This window comes from Neovison vison, chromosome 7, assembly GCF_020171115.1.
Source record: "Neovison vison isolate M4711 chromosome 7, ASM_NN_V1, whole genome shotgun sequence".
NCBI classification, from domain to species: Eukaryota; Metazoa; Chordata; class Mammalia; order Carnivora; family Mustelidae; genus Neogale; species Neogale vison.
The window spans coordinates 6155469-6181425 of record NC_058097.1 but is presented as its reverse complement, the minus strand read 5'-3'; the positions used below and the strand labels follow the sequence as shown (position 1 = coordinate 6181425).

Here is a 25957-nt window from a genome sequence, read left to right as displayed (position 1 = left end):
CAGTGACAGAGGCATCGCTTGTGTTGGCAGAAAACGCGCTCCTGATGACAAAATTGTGTCTTGAAAGGATCAGGTGATGGATAATGCCAAGTGTTCCATTTTGAAACAAATTCGATACATCAGTGCTTTAGACCAAGGCAACAGAAACACTTCCATATGAACTGGATAGTCACTTGAACCTTCAATGATCAAAAAAAATCACCTTTTGTGATTCTTACCGTGATAGCAATGTTCGGTCCTGAAAGGACAACCCGGTTAGTCATCCCAAGACTTCATTGAATGGCTCTTTCCTCAATTTATCACCAAATAAGACTGAGTTCCTTAAACAAGTCCATTAAAGAGACCTAAGCCAGATTACATCATGTTGTGCGAATGGCTACACACAGCCCCGATTGCGCCTATTATACAGGTTTATAATTCGGAGGAAGAGAGGAGTTGATACAGTAAGCATCGGGTCTGTTTGATTCCTTCTCTTGCTAGGCCAATGCCGCCTTTAAGCATGATAATAATACAAATCCATAGGTCCACTTTCTTTTTTTTTTTAAACCAAGAAACAGACTTATTTATTTATTTATTATTTTTTTAAAGATTTTATTTATTTGACAGAGAGAGATCACAAGTAGGCGGGGGTGGGGGAGGCAGGCTCCCTGCTGAGCAGAGAGCCTCCTGCGGGCTCCATCCCTAACCTGAGCTGAAGGTAGAGGCTTTAACTCACTGATCCACCCAGGCGCCCCACTTTGTTTTGTAAACTCTGGCATTCACAGGTCATCCTCTGTGGTGAGGACTGCCCCCTGCTTTGGGGCTGCGGAGCGTACCTTGTATCAAAACCAAACTGTCTTCAGACATCATTCCAAGTCCCCTGGTTGGCAGAACTGTCCTTGATGAGAACGGCTTTCAGTGAAATTATCCACACTTTTCATACAGTTAACCTAATTTGTTAGCACTTAAATGATGGACAGGTTTTTCCGTCGAGTGGTCTGACCCGACGTAGATCAATCATCGCTCCTCCAAGCAGGGCATTCGTGGAATCCACTTACAAATGTGATTACCGTCTTCCTCCTTTAATTCCGTTATTTTCTTCGGCTTGATTCCCAGATATGGGACTAATTTATTTATTTTTTTCTTGAGGATATCTGTGAGAGAGAGGCCAACCATGAACAGGGACAGTGGGGAGGACAGAGGACTAAGAGCTGACCCTGCGCTGAGTAGGGAACCCGACGCAGGGTCCGAGCCCAGGACCCCCTGGACCACGACCCAAGCTGAAGGCACACACTTAACTGGCTGGGCCACCCAGGCGGCCCCGGGATCAGTGTATTTAGCAGGCCGGTAAACCTGGAAAACTTGGAACAAGTAAGCTTGAAGACCCCTGGGTTAGTTAAGCTTACCGCTCCCTGAGCCACAGCAGGATCTGGGATGCTGTTGCCTGGGGAAGGGAATCAGCGTTTCCTCGCGGTGCACATAAAGCCCATCTGCAGGCATTTCATGGAAAAGTGATGTGACAGACTTGGTTTCAGATGGGGACGGGGCTGCAGTGGTCTAGACATTGCTCTGCAAAGCTGTTGTAAACAACTTGGAAATGTTATAAATAATTTGGTAACACCAGCAGCAGAGAAACTTCAAATATAGTTAAAAGCAAATGTATTTTCCAGACGTAACTTCCTCCATGCAGGAACCTTCTGGGTGGGGGTGGTGGGGGCTGCCCCCGTGGAGCCCGGCAGGGAGAGAGGGGAGGGTGGGGGTTGCCAAGGGGACCGTGAACGTGCCCAGATCCGCTCTCTGAAGGAGTTTTGGCAGAAAAGGTGTCTGAGTCTGTGCAAACCTCACAGCAGCTGATGGTTTTTAAGCTTTAATTCTGCATCTGTCACCTGGTCCTCGGGCACTCAGAGGCGTCATTTGGAGTTTTGGCCCCACAGTGTGACGCGGCGTCTTTGGGGAGCCGAGCTGGGGTATGGGGTACACCTGGGCGTTCTCCTTGCCCAAGGTCAGACCTTGTTTTAGTTATCACCATCTCCTCTCTCATGCCAGGGAGACACTGGTAAATGGCCTCACAACAGGCTCCTCTGACGCAGTAATTGATCCAGCGAGGGCCGGCGGGAGTCTAGGGCTCCTGGAAACTGTCAGCGCTTCGGGCTCCCTCTCAAGAGGCCATTGACATGTCACAACTGCTTTATCGGCGCTCAGGCCTCTGCCCTGGGAGCCGTACATGTGGTTTCCAAAGCATCTTTCCAACACCATTTGATTCTCTCCTACACTGGAGACGTAGTAAAACAGAGGTGGCGGCGGGTGAAGGAGCAATCCCCGTGGGCTACCTGTACCCGACCACGGAGAGCATCCGGGCCGCTTTCCTTTTTTGCGCATGAAAGATCCACAGCTGGGTTCGCACAGGACACACGAACGGGCGCCGTTTACCTGTTTCCCAGAGGACTTGAAGCCTTGCTCTAGGTGATGATGTCCAAAGCCGTGAATGCCTGTTTCTTCAGGTGAGGGTCCCGCAGCCCCTTAGCCATGCTCCTTGTGATGGACAATGAAGTGGGTTGGCCGTTTTTTACTTTATAAATAATGAAGGTCTTCATAAACCTTTTTGTGATTAAAAATCATTTCCTGGGGCTAGGTATGTAGTAATGGACTACTAGATCAGGAAGGGGAAAAAAATACCCATCTTTTTGAAAGCATATGGACTTGTTCTCTGAAAGTAGTTTCTTTTAAGTGGATGTAGTCTATCCAGTCTTGCCATTAACTGAAAAAAGGCTCCCATTCCAATGATTTCCACTGCGGAGATTCAGAAGAATGGGACGGGACAGAGCGTGAGAACTGGACGGTGCACCCTAGTCACTGTTGATGGGCAAAGCGGACAATAGCTGGGCGCTCTGGGGACGCATCCTGTGGCAGGTCGTGCTTGGGGGCGGTGAGGGGTGCAAAGACGAGGGCGGGCTCAGCTGGAAGAGACCAGTGAAGCCCTTTGCAGAAGGCTCTAGAGACCAGTGGGGGAGCAGCTCCCTGAAGCTGAGCTGGGGCTGGTTTGGGTGGATGGTGACAATTTCCCTACAGTTGGGAAGACCCTCCTTGTGCCTCAGCAGCTAGCCTTTGCTAGTCTGACCCCAAGGAGCAGAGACTCCTGTGCCTGCCACAAAACCCCAGTAACCCGATGGGACTACTCAGCAGACCAAACACTGCGAGCGGTACGTGGTCGAGAAAAAACCCGGCCCAGGGCAGTAAGCGGCCGACAGACTCCGGCGGACAGGTGGCACCTGTGGCCGGAGCCGAGCCCTAGAAGCGTCCTCAGAGAATCCGGCCACGCACGTCCTACAGATTTTCAGGAACGTCTCAGGAGAGCACTGAAAAGACGACTTTCTGGAATTTGAAACAAAACCCAGATTCCTTGACTCCAAAAATTCAATGTATCAACATTGATCCGCATTAGTGACCCAAAAGAGAACCTGGAGAAACGGCTCCCCTGCCGGAGCCGCAGCACCGGGAAGCAGGCTCGGAGAACAGCCGCGGGCCCTCCCTGCGCGCTGCCCCGGAGCCAGCCGGGGCAGGTGGGTAGGCGCCACCCATGACAGTCGCTGCAGGGAACGTTCTCATATTTGCTGCTACTCGAGAGTCTACCCGAGTCCCTGGAGGGATGAACAGAAAACACACCACACCCCGAGTCGCGTTCTCGCACAGGCATCCTTGTTTTATCGTGCCTGGCAGATACGGGTTTTTTGTTTTTGTTTTTTTAAACAAAGTGAAACTTTGCGGCAACCCTGCGTTGGGCAAGTCTAGTGGCACCATTTTTCCAAAACCATTTGCTCACTCCGGTCTCTGGCCCGTTCCGGTAAAACTTCCGTTCCGGCGATCCTTGCTGTTCGCATCTGGATTACTCTGGCGTAGGAGGACCCCGACGGCCTCCGCGTGCTCCGGGGGAAGGAATCAGCGGGGGGAGCCGAGGCTTTATCCTTGCCGCGGCCCCCGCCACGGCCGCCGCCGCCCTGACCGCAGCGAGATGGAGGCAGGACCCTCCCCAGGCAGAAGGATGGGCTGGCTGAGCACTCACGTCATGCGGAGCATTTGGGGGCAACAAGGTCTTTTTCAATTTAGACCATGTCATCGCACACTAACAGACCGCTGCAGAGTGCTCGGTATAAAAAGGCAGATGCGCTGGGAAGTCAGACCAATTCAATGGACTCACTTTATCGTGGTATTTGCTTTCCTGGGGTGGTCTGGAAGCATGCCCGGAGTAGCCGAGGTGGGCCTGTCAAACTTTGGAATTCCAAGGATAAATAAAAAGCTAGACTTCTCAACGTACTGAGTTATCTACAAAGAAAATAAAGCTAAAAGCAGACTCGCCCTCTTCAGCCCTAGGAAGACGGAAGAACTCAGTCCGCAGCCGCGCACATGTCAAGGCAACAGGAATGCAGGTGTGGACGTGCACAGTTTTTAGATCTGCATCCCCCAGCCCCCAAGGGACACCTCAGGAAAGCCTAGAGGAAGAAAGGGAAATAACTCGGTACAGCTACATTTTATAGTCGAAGTCTAAGATTTTGTGTCGGTGAATACAAGCGTTCCTGAAACAGAAATACACTGTAAGAAATTCTCTTCTAGTCTGGAACTGAAAATATCTAAAGGCATCCTAAAAAGTTTTGACTTTGATGCCTGGGGGTTCCCAGTTGGCAAATAAAGCATCCTGCAAGTTGGAGAGCTAATTCTGCTACTTGGGTGTGAAACGAAAATGTCCGCTTAATTAGGACCATTAGAAAACAAACAAGAAGTTGAACGGGAATAAAAATAAGGGATAAAATTTTTTAAAAATGAAAGAAAAATGTACAGTAATCAAAATGGAAGGGATGAAACATAACTTGATCTAGCGAATGGGCTGAATTCTCTCATTAGAAAAGTTAGAAAATCTAACTGCAATTTTTACAAGAAATAAGCCTAAAACCAACAGGGTATTGCACAAGCAAAGGTAACAACCCCTCCCTGCCAAGGAGTGGAAGAATTGCTGGAAGAAATTGGGAAAGAAAAATTAGTCTCGAAGTATAATTTAGGGGCACCCGGGCGGCTCACTCGATTAAGCAACTACCCTCAGCTTGGGTCATGACCTCTGAGTGGTCGGCTTCCTGCTCAACAGGGGAGTCTGCTTCTCTCCCTCTCTCCCTTTCCACTGCTTGTTCTCTCTCTCTCTCAAAAAAAAAAAGTATAACTTACAATCAAAAGTCTCTAAGATCATTAAGAAAAACTGTACAGAAGGGTAGTTTGGTTTACAAAGGTATGCAAGAGGCCTTGGGGTTTAATTAGGACACAGCATCATCCCTGAGTCTATAAACAAAAGCGCCCACAAAGATTACTTGATTAAAAAAAAATCAGCGAGGACAGATGATCAAGTCCACATTAACGAGCTTGATTTAAGAGATAAACACCTTTGTATCCAACCAGTGGATAATATACCCTGGTTCCTTCTGTTTCCCAGAAACTTTAGAAAACTAGATAGCATAATTGCTCACAAAGACAATTTAAATACATTTTGAGGGAGAAGGATTTCCTAAGTCGGTAAGCTTTGGAAGATAATAAAAGAAAGCCCAAATGTTTGCCACTGGAAAAGCAATTCCTCGATAAAACAAATGAAAACGGTTATCTAAACAGCAGTAAAATATTTATGCCGTACTACATTGAGAAGAGGACAATTCTTGCCTTAAAACGAGAGAAAACTGAAAACAACATACACTAACTATTCATCTTGGAATTTTTTAAAACACCGACTAGATAAGTTGGTAGGAACAAAATAAAGGTAAAAGCCACCTGAATGTAACATAAAACATAGAAGAAAAAAACAGATTCATTAAGATCCATTAAATGAATCTCTGCCTGCCTCATGAAGGCCAAATTAAGAGCAGGCACAAGAGAAGAGAAAATATGGCGAAGGAGAGTGAACCCTAAAATAATTTACATCTGTAAACTAGGGCAAATGGGTGATTGCCTTGAAGAATGTACACGGGTCAAAAGTGTTTTAAGAAGCAGTAGAAAACTCAAGAAGTCCTCTAGCACTAGAACATCTATCAGGTAAAACAGGTATTAGATCTGGATGGTTGTATAGCTAAGTTCCATCTGGATTTAAAGAACATGATTCTAATGTTAACCCCCTGAGGTCAACAGAAATATGGAAATACTGCATCAATGTCTTGAAGCTACAGAAGTCTCTAGCAACACTGAAGGTGGTGCATCTCTCCCTATTTTTCCCCTCAAGAGTCACAGATAATTCTTTCAAGAAACAGCAAGTCATTTCCAGCTATTTTCTAGAACAATGTATCACAACTGAGTAGTTTATCATATATAATGCAAGGTTGGGTCAACACTTCTAGTGGCCACACATTAATCACTAAATGCCACAGAGGTGAGCAGTCAAACAAAGTAATTTTATCGCTTCACAATTTATACTGATTATCTCCATCCACAAATAAGTCTATATATTTAAAGACTCCCCTTGTAAGGGGACTGATCTTTATTGGTCTTGTATTTATTGTCTAATCCCTTTATTCTAGAAAGAACACTTGGAAATGTAGGGTGAGAGGCAGGGACAGAAAGGAAATCTCATTCTTTTTTTTTTTTTTTTTAAAGATTTTATTTATTTATTTGACAGACAGAGATGACAACTAGGCAGAGAGGCAGGCAGAGAGAGAAAGGAGGAAGCAGGCTCCCTGCTGAGCAGAGAGCCCGATGCGGGGCTCGATCCCAGGACCCTGGGATCATGACCTGAGCCGAAGGCAGAGGCATTAACCCACTGAGCCACCCAGGCGCCCCAGGAAATCTCATTCTTGATACTGATAAAAAACTGTAACAACACATTAGTGAAATCTAAATGAGGAAAGTGTACAGCTTGTGGGGCCCCTGGCTGGCTCAGCTGGAAGAGCAAACAACTCTCGATCTCAGGGTTGTGAATCCAAGCCCGATGCTGGGTGTAGAGATTACTTATAAACACCACCTGAACAAATAGAAATATATTCCAACCCTTCCAAAAATTGTTTGATGGGAATCCGAGGTATCACTATACAATGACTTTAAAGTGTATATACACACACAGACACACAGAAACAAATGCACATTTGCATTGGAAGAGACCGCTCTTCCTTACGGAAGACCTCCAGTTAATAAATGTACAAGGGAATGAGAGAAATAGGAAATCACCTGTGCAACACCACAGTAATTGCTACTGGTAAGATCTAAGGGATGCCATAAAATTGGTGGTAGTTTGAGGAGACACAGGACATCTGCATAGTCTCAAAGCATCTTCCTTCAAGGTATTTACTGACTGGAAAGAGAATGAACCAAGTGATCAAGGTCACCATCAGTCATAAGACATGTCCACATCACCTACCTCCTGAGAAGGCTACATCACTTCTTTGACATTTCCGCCCGAGCTGCACCACGCCAGACAAAGAAATCACGGGAAGACCCCCAAACCCAGAGAGTAGGACACGGTACAGAATTACTGGCTAACCTCTTCCAAAGTGTCAAGGTCATAAAAGATGACAGGATGGAGGAGGAGGGGGTCACAGACTGGAAGCCTCTAAGGAGATACAGCGAGACAGGCAATGTGGGATCTTGGACCCTGGGGAAAAGCTGGTGAAAACCAGTGTGTAGTGAACTTCTTAGTTTGGCTCATTGCCCTGTGGGTGTTTGGGGCCTTAGCCCTGGAGAGTGGGGGTGATGAAAGATATGGGGGAACTCTCTGTACTTGCAGTACGACTTCATTTTATCTTATGAAAAATTAAAGCATCAGTGGGGGATTAAAACAAAAAAACACAAAACACCAAAAGGTACAGAACTCCATGAAGATCTTGTCACAGGCCAGATACAGTTTTTTAACGAAGCTATTCTCCAACACTTCAAGGACCCTAAGTTTTAAAAATACATAGGTCCACCTAAAAGAAAGGCTTACAGATGGTACAAGGGTTCAAGGTGGGAATAATAAAATCACAATAAACAAACTCCTACCTCCCCAAATGGACAGATCACCATAGGGGAACATAAGAGAACGGGCGAAAACAGACCTTTCTCTCCAAAGATAATTCCTAAAAACTGAAAAACCAAGACTTTGCATTTTAAGTTTTGTTTTGTCAATAATCAAAAGAAATTCCCAATTTTGGGGTGCCTGGGTGGCTCAGTTGGTTAAGCGACTGCCTTCAGCTCAGGTCATGCTCCTGGAGTCCCGGGATTGAGTCCCGCATCGGGCTCCCGGCTCCGCGGGGAGTCTGCCTCTCCCTCCAACCTCCTTGCTCAAGCTCTCTCTCAAATAAATAAATAAAATATTAAAAAAAAAAAAGAAATTCCCAGTTTTGATGAGCAGGGATCATGAGAGCTGGGGATGGAGAACAAGGAGAAGGCTGGGATTTTGGGGGGAGTGGTTGGCTAATAATGCTTAGAGTACTTCTTCATTTTCAACTTTGTGCTTATATAATTAATAAACGAAATTAAAATTTTAAAAACCAAAGTAGGAGTAGCTGATGTGTTACTGGGGAGCACAGGACGCATCCAAGGACATTGGCTGTGAAGGTGACAAGAGACATTACGGTTCAGTAGCTGGAGGGGGCTGGGGGCTGAAGGCGAGCTTTGGGAGATGTATTTGCTGCCGCTGGGAGTCATTTATTGGAGAAGGGAAGGCTGGTGCAGGGGAGAGGGGACCCTGGGGCCAGCAGGAAAGAATGGACATGGCGCACGGCCCCGAGAGGGGCAGAGGGGCAGCTCTCCCACATACTTTCTCCTCTGTTCCACGTAAAAGAAGCAGCAAGGCCGTTAGCTGAAACCAGGGAGGTCTGAGCAAGACGTGTGAAACAGTCCTCTTAGAGCATCAAAGAGAATTTCTGAGCTCAATACGGTAGGATGATAGTTTGCCGCGCTTTCATGACGGAGGCGTTGGTATTTTATTTAGGACTTTTGTACTGACAGTCTGTAGTTTTCCATCCGGTTTTGTTTGACTGACTTCATAACAATTACTTGGAGGCTGTCTTTCTCAGAACCATGCACATTTTGAATAGAACTGGAATAATTACTAACTACACCTAACAGATGTTACAGACCTCATTTGTCAGACTTTCTGGACCAATTATAAGAGCCTTCTCATTTTCTTCTAGGATAAAATGAGTCCCTTCCAAGTTTTTTTTTTTTTTTCCTTATGGGATAATTTTCTGTAATAGGAAATATATATGTCTCTAGAATAAAAATTGGAGATGTAAGAACCTTACAACAAGTACAAATACATATTCTTTTCATGATCATCTTGGTTTTTATTTTACAAATTCCTACCATTTCTAGGATTACCTTTACTGACTCAGTCTGCTTCTTTTAGACCTGTTCTTTTCACAGCTCTTTGTGGTTGGGTATTTAATTCATTTATTTCCTATCCTTTTTGGATGCTAATGCAATGGGGGCTGAAGGCCATACACACTTAGATGATTCAGGGCTAGGTGAAGCTTCCTCTCCTGTAACACGCTTCAGAAAATAGGAAATGGCACATGCCTAGGACTCAGGCCAGTCATCAGCTGCCTGTGGGAGGCATTGGGGATAAAAGTGGACACAGTCCTGTAGCCAGGATACCTACTATTCCTGGGGACCTAGAGCTCTGAACAATCAGCTTAGCCCTTTGTTGGCCCTGCCCTGGGAGTCCCCCACTTAGAACATTCAGGAAGAGATGGGGGCCCCTGGCTGGCTCAAGTCTTGATCTCAGAGTCCTGAGTTTGAGCCCCACGTTGGGTATAGAGATTACTTAAATTTTTAAAAACAACAACGAAACTGCAGGAAACCAGATACCAATGTACAGATTCGGGGAGGAAAGAAACCCCATTCAGGATGACCTTGCACATTCAAATTTTAAGATCCTTGAGGAAAACAGAGCTAACACATATAAAAGCAAGAGGATTCCCCCAGTGAATCTGAAAACGAAGTAATTTAAAAAGAAAAAGAATCCGCTGAGTATCTGCATTTCAAAAAGAACCAGCTTTTTTTTTTTTTTTTTTTTAAACTATTACGGAGGAATGAGAGGGCCAGTTAGAAATCCTAGGAATACAGTTTGGAAAATCTTCATTTTTTTTTTAAAGCTTAGTAAGTGGGAAATTCATTTACAGAATGGATACAGTTAAGGATATGGATATGGTTATGGATATGGTTAAGGAAAGAATCTGTAAATGTGAAGATTATGTTCGGGAATTTGCTTTCAAATTTTGTTATGCACGTGTACACGAGCACATAAGACACATCCCAGTGGATGTGCAGAATACCAGAGTAAAGAGAAAATTATAAAAACGAAGAAGCAGGTTACCTATAAAGGATTCTATGAAGGACTGGCAGACCACAAGCCCTCCCCTCTCTAGACGAAGGGCTGTCTTCACAACACTTAAGACAGAAAGCTGTATGTCTAGACATTCTGGATCCTAATAATTAACTGTTCAACAGGGAGGGCAAAATGCAGGTAGTTTTCAGACCTACAGGGATAGGTAATTTAGTACTAATAAACCTTTGCTAAAAAAGAGCTACCGAAGTCCTTATGTAGGCAAGAAGGACTACAATGCAAGAAGCAATGGTGACCACTGAAATTAGTAACCTCAGTCAGAAAACAAGTAACTGGAGGAGGTGCTGGGGGGGCTTCGTCTGGTTAAGTGTCTGCCTTCCGCTTAGGTCATGATCCCACGGTCCTGGGATCGAGCCCTATGTTGGGCTCCCTGCTCGGTGGGGAGTCTGCTTCTCCTTCTCCTTCTGCCCCCTTCATGTGCACACTCGCTCATGTGCACACTCGCTCTCTCTCTCTCAAATAAAATCTTCATTAAAACAAAGAAAAATAACTGGAGGCTTGGAAAAAGCTAAATTTTATGTGAAAACTCAGACTCACAAGAAAACCAGGACATGACAATCCCAAAGTTCTAAGAGGGAATGAGGGAGTCTCGATCAGGAATGGTGCGCAGGGCAGACAACCTTCGGTTTCCTCCTCTGGCATCTCCACAGGTGTTTACAGTTACTCATTAAACCGTGTCTATGTTGCTACATCCCTCTCTAAATGTTTGTTACGGAATACTGAGTGCTGACTTTTATAACATGGTGTAAGTGCTTTGGGGTTCAGAAAAATGAGATCAAGGTCTGGAAGGGCAGGTGTGTTCATAGAGAACATGGATTTTGAACTTAACCTGAACAGAAGTCATTATGAATGAAACCAACAGAAGTTGTTTTATTCTAGGTAGCGAGAAGGTTAAGAGAGATCATTTGTAGTACAGGACTAAGACTTTAAAAAAAAAAAAGAGCAGAAACTGCATTTAAGATTTCATTTGAGAGAGAGAGAGAGCACAAGTGGGAGGGGCAGAAGGAAAGGGAGAGAGAATCTTTACCAGACTCTGTGCTGAGCACGGGGTCTGACACGGGGCTCAAAATCAGCGCCCTGAGATCACGACCTGAGCTGAAACCGAGCTGGATGCTTAACAGACTGAGCCACCCAGGAGTCCCTCTGCTTTATTCCTAGGAGGAAGGAAAGCTGGTTTCCTTGAGAAAAGACATAAACTTCAGTATAGTCACAAGGACAAGGACTGTCCATCTTCCCTCCTCTCCCTGTGCAAAGACGGTCTTCTCTTTCTCCTCTGCACCTTTGCAAGGGGCCAGAGTAACCTTTGCCATTGCCCTCCCCACTCTCCCAAGTCACACTTGTGTTATCCTGGGGGATGTCCATAATGTTTTGTTAGGTTGTTAAGGTGGGAAAAAAAAAATTGCAGGGCAAGGTATGGTCAGAGTCTGCTTTCTTGTAAAAATAAATGAAAGAGAAACCCATTCACGAATACTGATGGCACATTTCTATAGCGCTGGCGTCTCACTTGAACTACTCTATCAGTAAGAGTGACCGGCAGACTGACCTCCGCAGCAGCAATCTTTTCCATCAGAGTCATTAGAGGGCACACTAGGAGGATCCTGAGCTCCTCTCCTCCCACGGACACACTGAGACAACATCTACAGATAATGACACACACTCTGAAAATGACCCCGAAGTCCGGCACAGCCAATTGTCCTCTGCTAAAGACCTAAGAAAAAGCCATAGCAAGAAGGGTCAGAGGGGCAGAGACAAGGTTGGGCTCCTGCCCCCCAGGGCAAGGACCCACAAGCGAGAGGAACATCACAGGTGCAGAGATGCTCCCTGAAGAGCAAGGGAATCCAGTCCCACATCAGGATCGCCCAGCCCTGGAGACCTGCCCTGGGAAGACGAGCCCCCAGTCTGGCTTCGAAAACCAAAGTGCAGCTGAACTCCATGAGAGCCAGTGGGCCAGAGGAAACCGAGACTCCACGCTCACAGGGCCGTGGGGCTCTATCACTACGTCCAAGACCCAGCACAGAGGCAGCAGTCTAAAAGCATCCGGGTGACACGTGAAGGAGTAACCAATTTCGGGCCATGTGCTGGAGGGTCAGGGGGCCGTAGGAGTTTTCTCTAGGAATGGAAGTGCGGGCAGGTGCCATGTGCCTTGCCCTCCTTCTGCCGAGCGGGGCAGGACGCTGGGGGCGGCCGGTTCCGACACTCTCCATCTACTTTGCTAGCACCATTCACCCCACTAGCATTCTCCTGCAGACCACCACCCCACCCCCTTACAGCAGGTCAAGACCAGAGCCCCTCCACTGTGACTCCTGAGGAGGGAGAGGTAGGCCCAGTCACCATAGAGGGGCCTACACAACCCACATGAAAGACCCGCCTGGAATTCCTGGTTCTTGTGACCAGGGGCTGTTGCACTACTGGGCTCCACAGGACATCGACATAAAGCCACTGCTTCGAAGACCAGGAGCTGCTAATCCAAAGACACAAACATAGACAGTCAAACGAAACGAGACAGAGGACTAGGTTACAAATGAAAAGAACAGGATAAAACCTTAGAAAAAGAACTAAATGGGATGAAGATTCATAATCTACCTAGTTAAGAGTTTAAAGTAATGGTCATAAAGATGCTCACCAGACTTGGGTGAACTCGGAATTTTAACAGAGACAGAAAATATAAAGAAGAACCAATCAGCATTGAGTGCAGTAACTTAAAAGGACACTAGAGGGACTCAAAAGCAGGGTGAAGGCTGTAGGGCAGATCAGTGATCTGGAAGACGAAGCAGTGGGAAGTATCTGGGTGGGATAGTGGGACAATGGGCAGTATCCGAGCTAAACAGCAAAAAGAATAAAAAAAAATGACGACAGGTGAAGGGACCTTTGGGAAACATCAAGTATTCTATACTTTCACATTATAGGGGTCCCAGAAAGAAGAGAGAGGGGCTGAAAACTTCCCTAAGGAAGAGAAGGAAACACGTCCACATCCAGGAAACAGAGTCCCAAATAAGATGAACCCAAATTCACATCAAGACACATAATAATTAAAATGTCAAAGAGTAAGGATAAAAATAAAATCTTAAAATCAAGAGAAAAGCAAATAGTTACATACAAGGGACACCCCCAAAAGGGCTATCAGCTGATTGTTTTCAGCAGACATTTTGCAGACCAAAGGGAGTGGTAGGATATATTCAGAGTGCTGAAAGGAAAAAACAAAACAGAACACAACAAAAACCTTACAACCAATAATGCTCCACCTGGCAAGATATTTAGAATTGCAAGAGAGTTTCCCAGACTAAAGTTAAAGGAGTTTATCACCACTAAGCCAGTCTCACAAGAAACATTAAAGGGACTTAATTCAGTCAAAAAGAAAGGCCCATAACTAGTAGTAAATTATGCAAGGAAAAAATTTCACTGGTAAAAGCAAACATAAAGGTAGGAGATCAATCACTTATTAAGCTAGTATGAAGGTTAAAAGACAAAAGTAGTAAAATCAGTTACGTGGACAGAAATTAGTTAAGGGACACAAAAGAAGAAGATGTAAAATGTGATGCCCTATACAGAAAATGTGAAGCAAGAGAGTAAAACTGTAGTACTTTGAGGCTGTTCAAACTTTGGTTCGCACTAAAGAGATCATCAGCTTAGTACAGGCCGCTGTATACACAGGATATCATATGTGACCCTTGCGGTAGTCAAGAACCTATAGAACCAAGAACCTATAATAGATACACAAAAACCAGAGACGAATCCAAATGTAACACTAAAGAAAGTCATCAAATCCTGAAAGAGTAAGAGAAGAAAGGAACACGAACTACAAAAACATTTAGGAAACAATGAACAAAATGGCCATAAGTATATGCCTATCAGTAATTATGTTAAATGTCAACGGACTAAATGTTCTATCTCGGATGTTGCCATCTATATGCTGCCTCCAACAAACTCACTTTGGACCTATAAACGCTGAAAGTGGGGGGATGGAAAATATTCCATGCACATGGAAGTGAAATAAAAAGTTGCAGCAGCAATACTTAGATCTTAAAAAGATTAAAAAAAAAAAAGGTGTAACAAGAGGCGAAGATGTTATATAACGATAAAGGGCTCAATCCAGTCAGAGGATACAGCTGTTGTAAAATCTATGAACCCAATGTAGGGGCACCTGAATACATAAAGGGAGAAATGGACAATAAAATAATAGGAGGGGACTTCAACATGTCACTTAAGTCAATGGAGAGATTATCCAGACAAAATCAGAAAGGAAACAGTGGTTTTGAGTGACACATTAGACCAGATATATACAGAACATTCCATCCCAAACCAGCAGAATATAGAATATACATTCTTTTCAGGGGCACATGGAACAACCTCCAGGACAGGTCACACTCTAGGCCACAAAACAAGTGTCATTAAATTTAAGAAGACTGAAATCATATTCAACATCTTTTCCAATCACAATGGTCTAAAACTAGAAATCAATTATTTAAAAAACTGGAGAAAAACAAGAAAACTAATATACTAAATAACAGTGGGTCAACGAGGAAATCAGAAAACACGTGAGACAAATGAAAATGGAAATGCAAAATTTTGAAATCTTTGGGATGCAGCAAAAGCAGTTTTCAGAGCAAAGTTTATGGAAATACAGACCTACCTCAAGAAACAAACAAACAAAAAACCCTCAAACAATCTCTACTTCTACTTAAAGGAACTAGAGGAAGAACAAAAAACAAAGTGCAAAGTTTGTAGAAACAAGGAAGTAATAAAATCAGAATGGAATTAAATGAAATAGAGTCTACAAAAAGAATTCAGTGGAACTAAAGGCTGTTTTTTTTGAAAAGATAAAATTGATAAACCTTTAGTCAGACTCATCGGACCTGAAATCAAAGGGGACTTCAAACAGATGCAGGAAAAGTTACAACTGATACCACAGAAATATAAAGGATTATAAAAGACTACTACAAAAATTATACACCAGCAAGCTGGGCAACCTAGAAGAAATGGATTAATTCCTAGAAGCATACAATCTTCCAAGACTGAATAATAAAAAAATAGACTAGTAAGGAAATCAAATCAATGATCAAAAAACTCACAACAAACAAAAGCTCAGGACCAGATGGCTTCACAGGTAAATTCTACCAAGTATTTATTTTTATTTTTTTGAAGATTTTATTTATTTGAGAGAGAGAAGATTAGATGTGGCACTTGATTCCAGGACCCTGGGATCATGACCTGAGCCAAAGGCTGAGCTGCCCAGACGTCCTTCTACCAAACACTTATAAAGAAGAGTTAGAAACCTATCTTTCTCAAACTATTCCAAAAACAGAAGAGGAAATAATGATTCAAAATTCATTCTATGAGGCTAGCATTATACTGATACCAAAACCAGACACACACACACCCACAAAGAAAATTATACACCCTGATAAACATAGATGGAAAAGTCCTCAGAACATAGTAGCAAAGTGAATTCAACAACACAAGCACCATTCACCACCATCAAGGGGGACTTATTTCAGGAGAGCAAGAATGTTCATTTTCCACAAATCAAAGTATATACCACACTAATAAGACAAAGGATAAACACCATCTCAATAGATGCAGGAAAAACATTTGTCAAAATTCAACATCTGTTTATCATAAAAACTCTCAAAGTGGGTATAGAGGGAACATAACTCAAAGTAATAAATACTGTATTTGACAAACCAAGAGCTAACATCATACTCAACAGTGAAAAATTAAAAGCTTTTCTTCTTTTTTTTATTTAAAAAAAGATTTTATTTATTTATTTGACACACAGAGAGAGAGAGAGAGATCACAAGTAGACAGAGAGGCAGGCAGAGAGGGGGAAGCAGGCTCCCCATTGAGCAGAGAGTCCAATGCAGGGCTTGATCCCAGGACCCTGAGATCATGACCTGAGCCAAAGGCAGAGGCTTTAACCCACTGGGCCATCCAGGCATCCCTAAAAGCTTTTCTTCTAAGATCAAGAACAAGGCAAGGGTGTCCACCCTTATTCAACATACTGTTGGAAGTCCTAGCCACAGCAGTGAGACAAGACAAAAAAAAAAAGAAAGAAAGAAAGAAAGAAAGAAAGAAACCATATTGGTAAGGAAGAAGTAAAACTTTGCATATATAGAAAAATCCTAAGAACTTCACACACACACACAAAAAGCCATTATAACTAACAAATGAATTAAGTTGCAGGATACAAAGTTAACATACAGAAGTTTGTCCTGTTTCTGTACACAAATAATGAGTTAGCAGAAAGAGAAATAAAAGAAAACATCCTGTCCTCAATTGCATCATAAAGAATCAAGTACCTAGAAATAAATTTCACCAAGGAGGTGAAATACCTGTACTCTGAAAACTGTAAGATACTGATGAAAGAAACTGAAGATGACATAATTAGAAGTTATACCATGCTCATGGATTGGCAGGATATCGTTAAAATACCCGTATTACCCAAGGCAATCTACAGATTCCCTGAAATCCTTATCAACATATCAGCAGCATTTTTCACAAAAGTTGAATAATCCTCAAACTTGCATGAAATCACAGAAGAACAGCCAAAGCAGTGTTGGGAGAGAACAAGGATGGAGGTACCACAATTCCAGATTTATGGATACACTACAGACTACGGTAATCAAAACAGCACGGTACTGGCACAAAAACACATAGATCAATGGAACAGAATGGAGAGTGCAGAAATAACCCCCCCACTTATACGGTCAATTAGTCTATGAGAAAGGAGGCAGTGATATACAATGGGGAAAAGACAGTCTTTTCAATAAATGCTGTTGGGAAAACGGGATGGCTACCTGGAAAAGAATGAAACTGAACTACTTCCTTACACCATACACATACAACACACACACACACACACCTCAAAATGAATTAAAGACCTAAATGTAAGACCTGAAACCACAGAATTTCGAGAAGAAAATACAGGTGGTAAACTCTTTGGACACTGGCCTTAACAATGCTTCTCTGGATCCATCTCCTCAGGCAAGGAAAACAGAAGCAAAAATAAACAAGTGGGCATACTACATCATACTAAAACGCTTTTCTGACAGCAAAGGAAATCATCAACAACATGAAAAGGCAACCTACTGAATTCATACAACCCAACACCAAAAACAAACCAATCTGATTAAAAAAATGGGCAGAGGACCAAACAGACATTTTTCCAAAGAAGACATACAGATGGCCAACAGACACATGAGAAGATGCCCAAATCACTCATCAGGGAAATAAAAGTCAAAACCACAGTGAGATATTCCACCTTACACCTGTCAGAACGACCAGAATGGAAAAGCAGAAATAGCACATGTTGGCAAGGGTGTGGAGAAAAAAGAAACCTCATTCACTGTTGGGAGGAATGTCAATTTGTAAAGCCACTGTGGAAAGAGGATGGAGGTTTCTAGAAATTTCTTAAACTAGAAATACCATACAATCCAGTAATTCTACTTCTGAGTATTTACCAAAAGAAAATGAAAACACTAATTCAAAAAGATACACACACCCCTGTGTTTACTGTAGCACTGTATACAACAGCCAAGATAGGGAAGCAACCTTAGTGTCTAGTGATAGATGAATGGGAAAAGAAAATGTGATGCACATACAATGGAATATTACTCGGCCTTTAAAAAGAATGAAATCTTGCCATTTGCAGCAACATGGATGGACCTAGAGGGTATTATGTTACATGACATCGGTTAGAGAAGGACAAATACTACCGGATTTCACTTAGATGTAGAATCTGAAAACCAAAACAGATTAACCAAACAGAAATAGACTCCGATACAGAAAACTAGTGGTTGCCAAAGAGGGTGAGGGGTGGTGGGAGGATTTTCAAAGCAGTGGAAGGGGGTTAAGACGTACACACTTTCAATGATAAATCATGGGAATGAAAAGTACAGCAGAGGGAATGCAGTCAATATTGAAATAACTTTGTATGGTGACAGATGGTAACTACACTTACTATGGTAAGCATTTCATGATGTCTGCAATTGCCAAATCCCTAGTTGTACAACTGAAACTAATAGTGTAGGTCAGCTAACCTTCAAGTAAAAATTTAAATTAAAAAAAAAATCAATAGAGTAAAACATCCTCTTTTTCCCATGCTGAAATCCCAATTTTTTTTTTCTTACCATATTGGACTATTTTGCGTAAGACAACTGCAGAGTTTATGGGCTGGTCTTGCTTCAGTCTTGGCTGGATCCAGGTGCACACCAAGTGGCTCTATTTCCCTCTCTTTTAACTTCATTCCCAACTTTCTCTACGTGATAGCAAAGGGACCACTAGCAACTAGAAACATTTACTGCTCTTTCAGCTGAACCCCAAGAAAAGAAACTTTTAAAATTTGTTTTCCCTAAAAAGAGCACCAACCAAACTCTTATGGAATTGGCTTGGCTTGGGTCACATGCTCACAGGTGGTGGGGAGGGGGAGTAACACATCATTACTGGCTAGAACTGAGTTGCGTGTCACCTCTGGGGGGCGTAACCTATGCTAGCTTGGTTTGGAGGGGATGGAGTAACAGCTTTGAGACATAATTCAAATACAATGTAATTCACCCATTTAAGATGTACTGTTAAGTGGTATTTGGCACATTCAGAGCTGTGCAACCATCACCATGATCCACTTTAGAATATGTTCGTCACCCAAAAAAGAAACTCTTGCTCATTAGCTATGTCCACCCCCAGCCCGGGCAGCCACTACTTCTCTGTCTGCATGAATTCACCTGTTGTGGACATTTCATAGAGAAGGAATCAATGTGTGTGGTCTTTTGGAACTGGCTTCTTTAACTTAAATGATGTTTCCAAGGTTCATCTGTGTTGTAGTGGGCGAACTTGCCTGTTAAGGTCCTGCTGGCTCCTGCTTCCCTTTCTGTCCCATTAAGCTGCTCCCCGCCCTTCCCTGTTGTGTTCTACTTTAAGCACATAGCTTCTTAGACCCTTTATGTTTGGGTGAGGAGCAGAAGGGGATGGAGAATAAAAATGCAGACCTAGTGGGCAATGTGGTCATCTCAGTGTCTCACATTAAAGCTACCCTTCACTGGGGACAAGGGCTTTTTAAACTGCTTGCTTCCAATGGAATAAATAATTGTGAGTTTCATCTTTGGTTAAAATGCGTCCAGCCTTTTTGGGGATAATGCCAGTTGCAAAGCTTCTGCCCCCTGCTTCCCTCCCTCCTGCTGTGAAGATGTGGAGCCCCACACGGTCCCTATGTGGCTGTTGTCCCCCCTCCAGGAGAGCGAAGAGGAGCTGTACTCCTCCTGCCGCCAGCTGCGAAGGCGGCAGGAAGAGCTAAACAATCAGCTCTTTCTGTACGACACACACCAGAACTTGCGCAATGCCAACCGGGACGCCCTCGTTAAAGAGTTCAATGTCAACGAGAACCAGCTCCAGCTGTACCAGGAGAAGTGCAACCGGAGGTAGGCTGGTCCCTGCCCCACCCGCAGATGCCCAGGTCTAGCTCCCGCGAGCAGAGGTGTTGGACACCGGGGGCCAGGCTTTGGGGAAGTCCCGGTGTCTAGAAATCCCTTGACTGATCCCTCGATGCTGGTCTCTTTGCTCTATAAATAAACCTCCAGCTTATTTATTTCTCAAGTATCTGCACCTTCCCTAAGCCAAACTGTCACCACTAGGAGGACACTTCGATATAATAGTGAAAATAAACCATAGTGAAAATGACCTCTACCTTCTCAAGAGCCTTGTCTGGTTCCCACCATCCAGTGGTTCTGGATTGGGGCAGAACCCACTCCCTGGCCCCCAAGGGATGCTTCTGGTTGTGCTACGGAAGGAATGGAGTCGGGGCAGGGGGTGGGGGCAGCCAGGTCCACCCAGGGCCCTGCAGTGTGCCAGACAGCCCGGCTCAACAGAACTAGTCTGACCTGTGAGAGCAGACTCCAGGGGGGGAACAGTGTAGACCCCTTCCCTTCGTGTTCATTCTGTCCACACTGTAGCCTGCAGAGTAGCAGGGAGCCCAGTGCAATGGCCCAGTGAGCGCACGGAGATTCAGAGACGTTCTCTGGCTTGGGGGGGCCCACCTTTGCGACCGTCAGCCCTCTACCAGCCAGCCCCGGGTCCCAGGGGCCCCAGTTTATACTGTTCGGCCCACGGCCCGTGTCTGAGCCTAATGCACGACGGTGAAATGTGTCTGCTTGCAGGTTGAGAGAGAAGAGAGTCAGCAACAGCAGGTTTTACTCCTAGGAGCCGGGATCCACGAGCAAGGGTGTCACGCGTGCGTGTGCACACGTGGAGGAGAACGTCCTCTCTTCCAGTCCTGGGAACACGCTCATCTCTGAGGTCATCCTCCCCTCAAGCCTGGTGCCAAGAGGACATTTCTCAAGGTCCCACTGGCAGGAGTTGGGCTTATTTCCTGTCAGTTTTTCATCTTGGACAGTCTAACTTATATTTTCTATAGAGGACCATAGAAACGTGCCCCTCGTTTTTGGCCTCTCCTGTTCCAAACCTCCTTGAATAAAAGCAGTGAAAGTCTCGCTCCGTTACCCTCCCGTGCACGCCCAGCCCTGGGAAGAGCAGCCCTTCTCCGCTAAAGCCCCGGGGAGCTGACTTCCACGGGGCGGAGCCTGATCTCTAAGGACCGGACTCAGTAGCTTCTGAAAAGGATTTTAACTAAAAGGCAAAGGATTCCACAGTTAAGGCCATTGGCCTCCCCAGGGCCCAAGGGGAGCCTGCCCCTGGCTGCCCTCCCTGCGGGCTGCCCGGCCGGGGTCAGCGGGCCTTGCCTGCAAGGTGGGCGGGGGATGCGGTGGCTCGGGAGGAAACCTGCCAGTCCACGGCAGGCTCTGTCACTCGCTCTGTGACTGCCGTTGGCGGCGGGGGAGGGGGGGGGACTTTTATTTAGAAAGTCCATCCAAAGGGCCAGAGAGCCACCCAAAGTCCCTGCCAGCCTCTTACCCCTGGCTCTGCCCACTCAGGAGCTGGGTGTGTGGAGAGGCCCGTGGAGAGGCCCTGCGTGGGCAGCTCTCTGCAGACGAGAGGTCATAGACTGATTTAAAAAGGTCATCACCATTCAGCTCCCCCTAGGTCATCCCATTTTCTGGAGCAGTGAGCTAAGCCTTAAGCCTCAGCAAACTAAAAAAAAAAAAAAAAAACAAAACAAAACATCCACAGCCATGCCTGAAGGGGCAGACCCACCTAGGACAAGAGGACATTCCTCTACAGCTGGACACCGACACAGCTGTGTGACCTGTGCAGTGTGAGGTGTCCTACGGCGAGGAGAGCGTGGGGCTGGAGGGTAGGACTCAGCAGAGTCCCGACTTGGTCAGAGGGAACAGAGAACGGACTTGGTGGGGGGGTGGAAACCATGACTGCGTCAGGATGACAAACGAGCAGGAAGCCCCCGTGGATTGACTGCTTGGACCTGGGCCCTAGAAGCCCCTTCCACCCTCCCCTGGTTCCCCGGGACTTAGCAGGTCTGCATTACTGCTGGAAGTCCGTTAGAACCGGCCAGGCTGTGTGTGATCAAGAGGCCTTAGGCCCGCACTCCACAGTTTTTCAACACCTCCGTACACGAAACACTGTGCCCAAGGTTAGGGGCACCATGTAAAGAAAAAAATGTTAGGCGGGGGTGGGGGGGACCAGTTACTGCCTCTTGGAACTTATCCACATGCTCCTGAAAGAAGTGGGTTTGACCCTCCCTGAAGCCAGGAGTACAGGTGACTGTAGTCCGACTAGGTGAGCTGCTTCCTTGTGACATTACTTAATCTTCGGACCGGAGTTGCTGTTTTATTTGGCAGTCAGCAACTGAGCGAATGTCCCTGACGGTGGCAAATGTTTAAAGCAACCTTGAATAGCGGTGAGAAGCAAAGACACCGAGCTGAGTGCTATAGGAAAGGAGTTTGCAGACTCCGTCGCCAGTGCCCCATTCCCCGCTGGCTGCGTGGCCACTGGAGCCTAACTATTGCACGCCCAGCCCTACCGCCAGACTTCTTTTTGCCTCCATCATTACCTCTACATGTAGAGCTCAGGTGCTGCTCTCATTCCTCCCGTTTTCAGCTCAAGGGTGAGTAAAAGACCTAAACCTTTCCCCTTCACTCCACTTTAAAGTCCAGGAGCTAAAGCCTAGATCCCCTTCCCGCTTAAAATGGATTTTCTGCTGGTGTAGCAAAGAAATTAAGATGGGGCGGTACTGAAGACAAAAACTAAGCATTTTTTTCAGCTGCTACTGTGTAAAAGCCACACCTAGCCACACCTATGCAGAGAAAAAGCAGGCACTGGGGGCAGTGGGGGTTAAACCATAAATGTGGCTGGGAAGAACTCTCCTGTCACTTTCTCCTTCTAGGTGCTACAGAGACTTAAATCCACCATTAGGGAGTATTTGCTTTGGCTCATTCATTCTCTCCTTAACAGGGGAACACAGGACTCTAACAGAGAAGGTGGTTACTAGCATTCTCTCAGGAAAGAGGGAAAGGGAAGGACACAGGTGATATCCCTACTCTTCCCATAGTCTGCCCGGATGCCCCATAACTAAGCATAAATATTCAGCTGAGATTGTGGCTTAACAGTCATGGGATAAGTGCAATCAGGCCAAGCAAAACAGTGACAGGAACATCTTGAGAGACGGCAGCAGCATAGCAGATCCGAACCATGACTGGGCCCGTGTCACACTGTCTTCATTAACCCTTTCTCTATAGGTTTTTATCACATGGAAAAACAAAGGCCTGGGCCTGCTTACGTCACTAGAGCTTGGGAAATTCAGGTTGTACAAAGTTAAACAGTTTCTCTGTTGTGAAACGTGGATATCCTAATGTGCACAGTTCAGAGAGGGGTCGACTATCCCATTTCCCAAAGTAGATCTCTGATTTCTCTCGCCAAGGGGTGTCTAGCTCATGGGACTGGCGTGCAGTGGAGCGTAAGTGAGGGCGGGAAGAGCCAGCAAGTCTTGATCTCAGGGACTTGAGTTGGAGGCTCCGTGTTGGGTGAAGAGATGACTGAAAAGGTAAAAAGGCGGCCAGGGAGCAGAATCTAATATTTGATATACTTTGGGACTTAGTTAAATAAAATCTGACCTTAAGCCACCAAGGCCAGTGGTCTCCAAATCGGGTCAGCCTTACCCCCCAACTGTCTACCACAGCTTTGTAAGGAATACAAAGGGCTCCAATATTTTGAGGGGATCAATTTTAAGATCTTTATCTTCCTACTTGACTCTTTCTTAAGACTCATAAGCCTCAGGAAATGTCTTTTTCACCCCTTACAAAAGAAAATGCTCTTTCCCCCAGAGTCAGTCTGAAACTACAGGGCATGACCCGAGGTATAAAATTTAAAATCCAAGCTCCTGAAATGTGAAAGCCTGTTACCAATCAGGTACAAATCCTTCTGCTGTTCCAGTGGCTCTCAATTCTTTTGAGTTCAAGAAAGTTAAAGGAACACCTGAGATTTCTTGGTATTTTAGCATGTAATTCTGAAGGACTTCGAAGAATTCAGCTATCACGCTATTACAGAAATGCCTTCTGTTCCCGTCTCCCTGTCTCCTTGAACAAAGACCAGCCACACTTCCATACATAAAATTGCCAAGGGAGAAAAGAATGGATACTGTGATCATGCTAACCAAGGACACGTTCATTGGCAGAGAGCTGAAATAACCCAGGGCAGAAGTTTTCTTCAGCACATTGAGTGATACATTGCCAGTGAAATTTTGCTATGTTTGGTTATTAAAATTTGTACTGTATTAGTTTTACTGATCGAGTTCCGTCCAGAAGAAAGTTTCAAATATCTACAGCCTTACGACTTATAGGCTGTCCTAGATCTGTGTTACAGATCTGCAAAGAAACGATATAAAAGCCAAAAATCAACAGGCTAAAATTTTGAAGGGAAGTAGAATAAAAATACACATTCAAGGAGTAAAAGGGAAAAAGGTGGTATTTTCTACCATCAAAAATTGCCTTATTCATGGGCTCTGTTAGGAGGGCGATACTGTCTCAGCTATCATACTGAGAACCTCTAGGCTAAACGTGAAGAGGAACGTAACCGTTTCATTTAAAGATGCAGTATCTACAACACGCTGGCAACTTGGATCCTTTGCATTGATTCACGATGAAAATTTTAGACATCAATTTAGAAATGTTCAGGGGAATACTCAGATTTTCAAAATGCACTGAAGAGGTCTCTGAGCGTTAAATTTTAAGGTGGTTGATCTAAGGGGTGAGCTGCCCTTGAAACCAAGAAGGATGGCTCAAAGGGGCCCCAATCCTTTTAACAAATTTAAAACGGATAAAGTTAATTTTCAGGGCATCAGGCTCAGTCAGTTAAGTGTCCAACTCATGATCTCAGTTTAGGTCTTGAGCTCAGGGTTGTGAGTTCAAGCCCAACGCTGGGCACGAAGCGGACTTAAAAAAAGAAAGAAAGAAATTAACTTTCAACTTGGGTGACTCCTCACTTTTTTGGAGACAACCCTAAAAGGACATACTCTAGTCAATGGAAAGTTAATAAATAAGAAATATGCAGAATGACAAAATTGACATATGAAAAACACTCGGTGATTTCTCTTAGGCTCTGTCCTCTCTGAAGTACCTTTTTCTTGAAGAGCCAGGTTCCACCATGACCCGGTCTTTCAGAAATTCCCTCATTTCTTAACTTCCCAATAGGCCTTAAAAAGCTGCATTTGTAAACTTGTGTTTCATTGTTAAAGCTTAATTTATTTTTTGTATAAACTGTGTGATTGTGTTACCTAGAAAATCATGTGAACGAGTCACACAAACATTGGCTACTGTTCATGTGAAAATTAAATGGCTATATCCCATTTTTTAAAAATAAAGATTTGGTCTAAATCAATACAGCAATCTGCCTAGAATGTGTGTGTGTGTGTGTGTGTGTGTGTGTGTTTAAATACAAATTACTTTTTTGCTCCCATATAAAACAATAAATAGTGGGGCGCCTGGGTGGCTCAGTGGGTTAAGCCTCTGCCTTTGGCTGGGGTCATGGTCTTGGGTCATGGTTTCAGGGTCCCGGGATCGAACCCCCCGTCAGGCTCTCTGCTCAGCAGGGAGCCTGCATCCCCTTCTCTCTCTGCCTGCCTCTCTGCCTCTCTCTCTCTGTGTCAAATAAATAAATCTTTAAAACAAACAAACAAAAAGACAAAAACAAAAACTACTGAGACCCCCGTGTGGCTCAATGGGTTAAAGCCTCGGCCTTTGGCTCAGGTCATGATCTCAGAGTCCTGGGATTGAGCCCTGAATCGGGCTCTCTGCTCTACAGGGAGCCTGCTTCCCCCTCTTTCTCTCTGCCTGCCTCTCTGCCTACTTGTGATCTCTGTCTGTCAAACAAGTAAATAAAATCTTCAGCCTTGAGATAGGTACAGTTACAATTCTTTTCTTAAAATGCGTTTTTTGGGGCACCTGGGTGACTCATTGGTTAAGCATCTGCCTTTGGCTTGGGTCATGATCCCAGGGTCCTGGGATGGAGCCCCCATTGGGTTCCCTGCTCAGCGGGAGGACTGCTTCTCCCTCTCTTGCTCTCTCTTTCTCTGTCAAATAAATAAATAAAATCTTTCAAAAAATAAATGTAATAAAATGTGGGTTTTGGGGGGACGCCTGGGTGGCTCAGTCAGTTAAGTGAGCAACTCCTGATTTTTGACTCAGGTCATGATCTCGGGTTTTGAGATCACACACCGTGTCTGGCTCTGTGCTGGGT

At 44.8% G+C, this 25957-nt stretch overlaps 1 protein-coding gene across 2 annotated transcripts in view; it reads left to right on the top strand.

Annotated features, from left to right (window-relative positions):
* Nucleotides 1-20802, top strand: part of PLCG2 (phospholipase C gamma 2) — a 141926-nt gene extending 121124 nt beyond the window's left edge. For both annotated transcript variants that reach the window (XM_044255664.1, XM_044255665.1), the window contains 2 exons: nt 19550-19734; nt 20470-20802. In XM_044255664.1, coding sequence (XP_044111599.1) covers nt 19550-19734; nt 20470-20512 — 228 coding nt within the window. In that variant the 3' untranslated portion in view covers nt 20513-20802. The remainder of the gene's footprint in view (nt 1-19549; nt 19735-20469) is intronic.
* The last annotated feature ends 5155 nt before the right edge of the window (nt 20803-25957 follow it).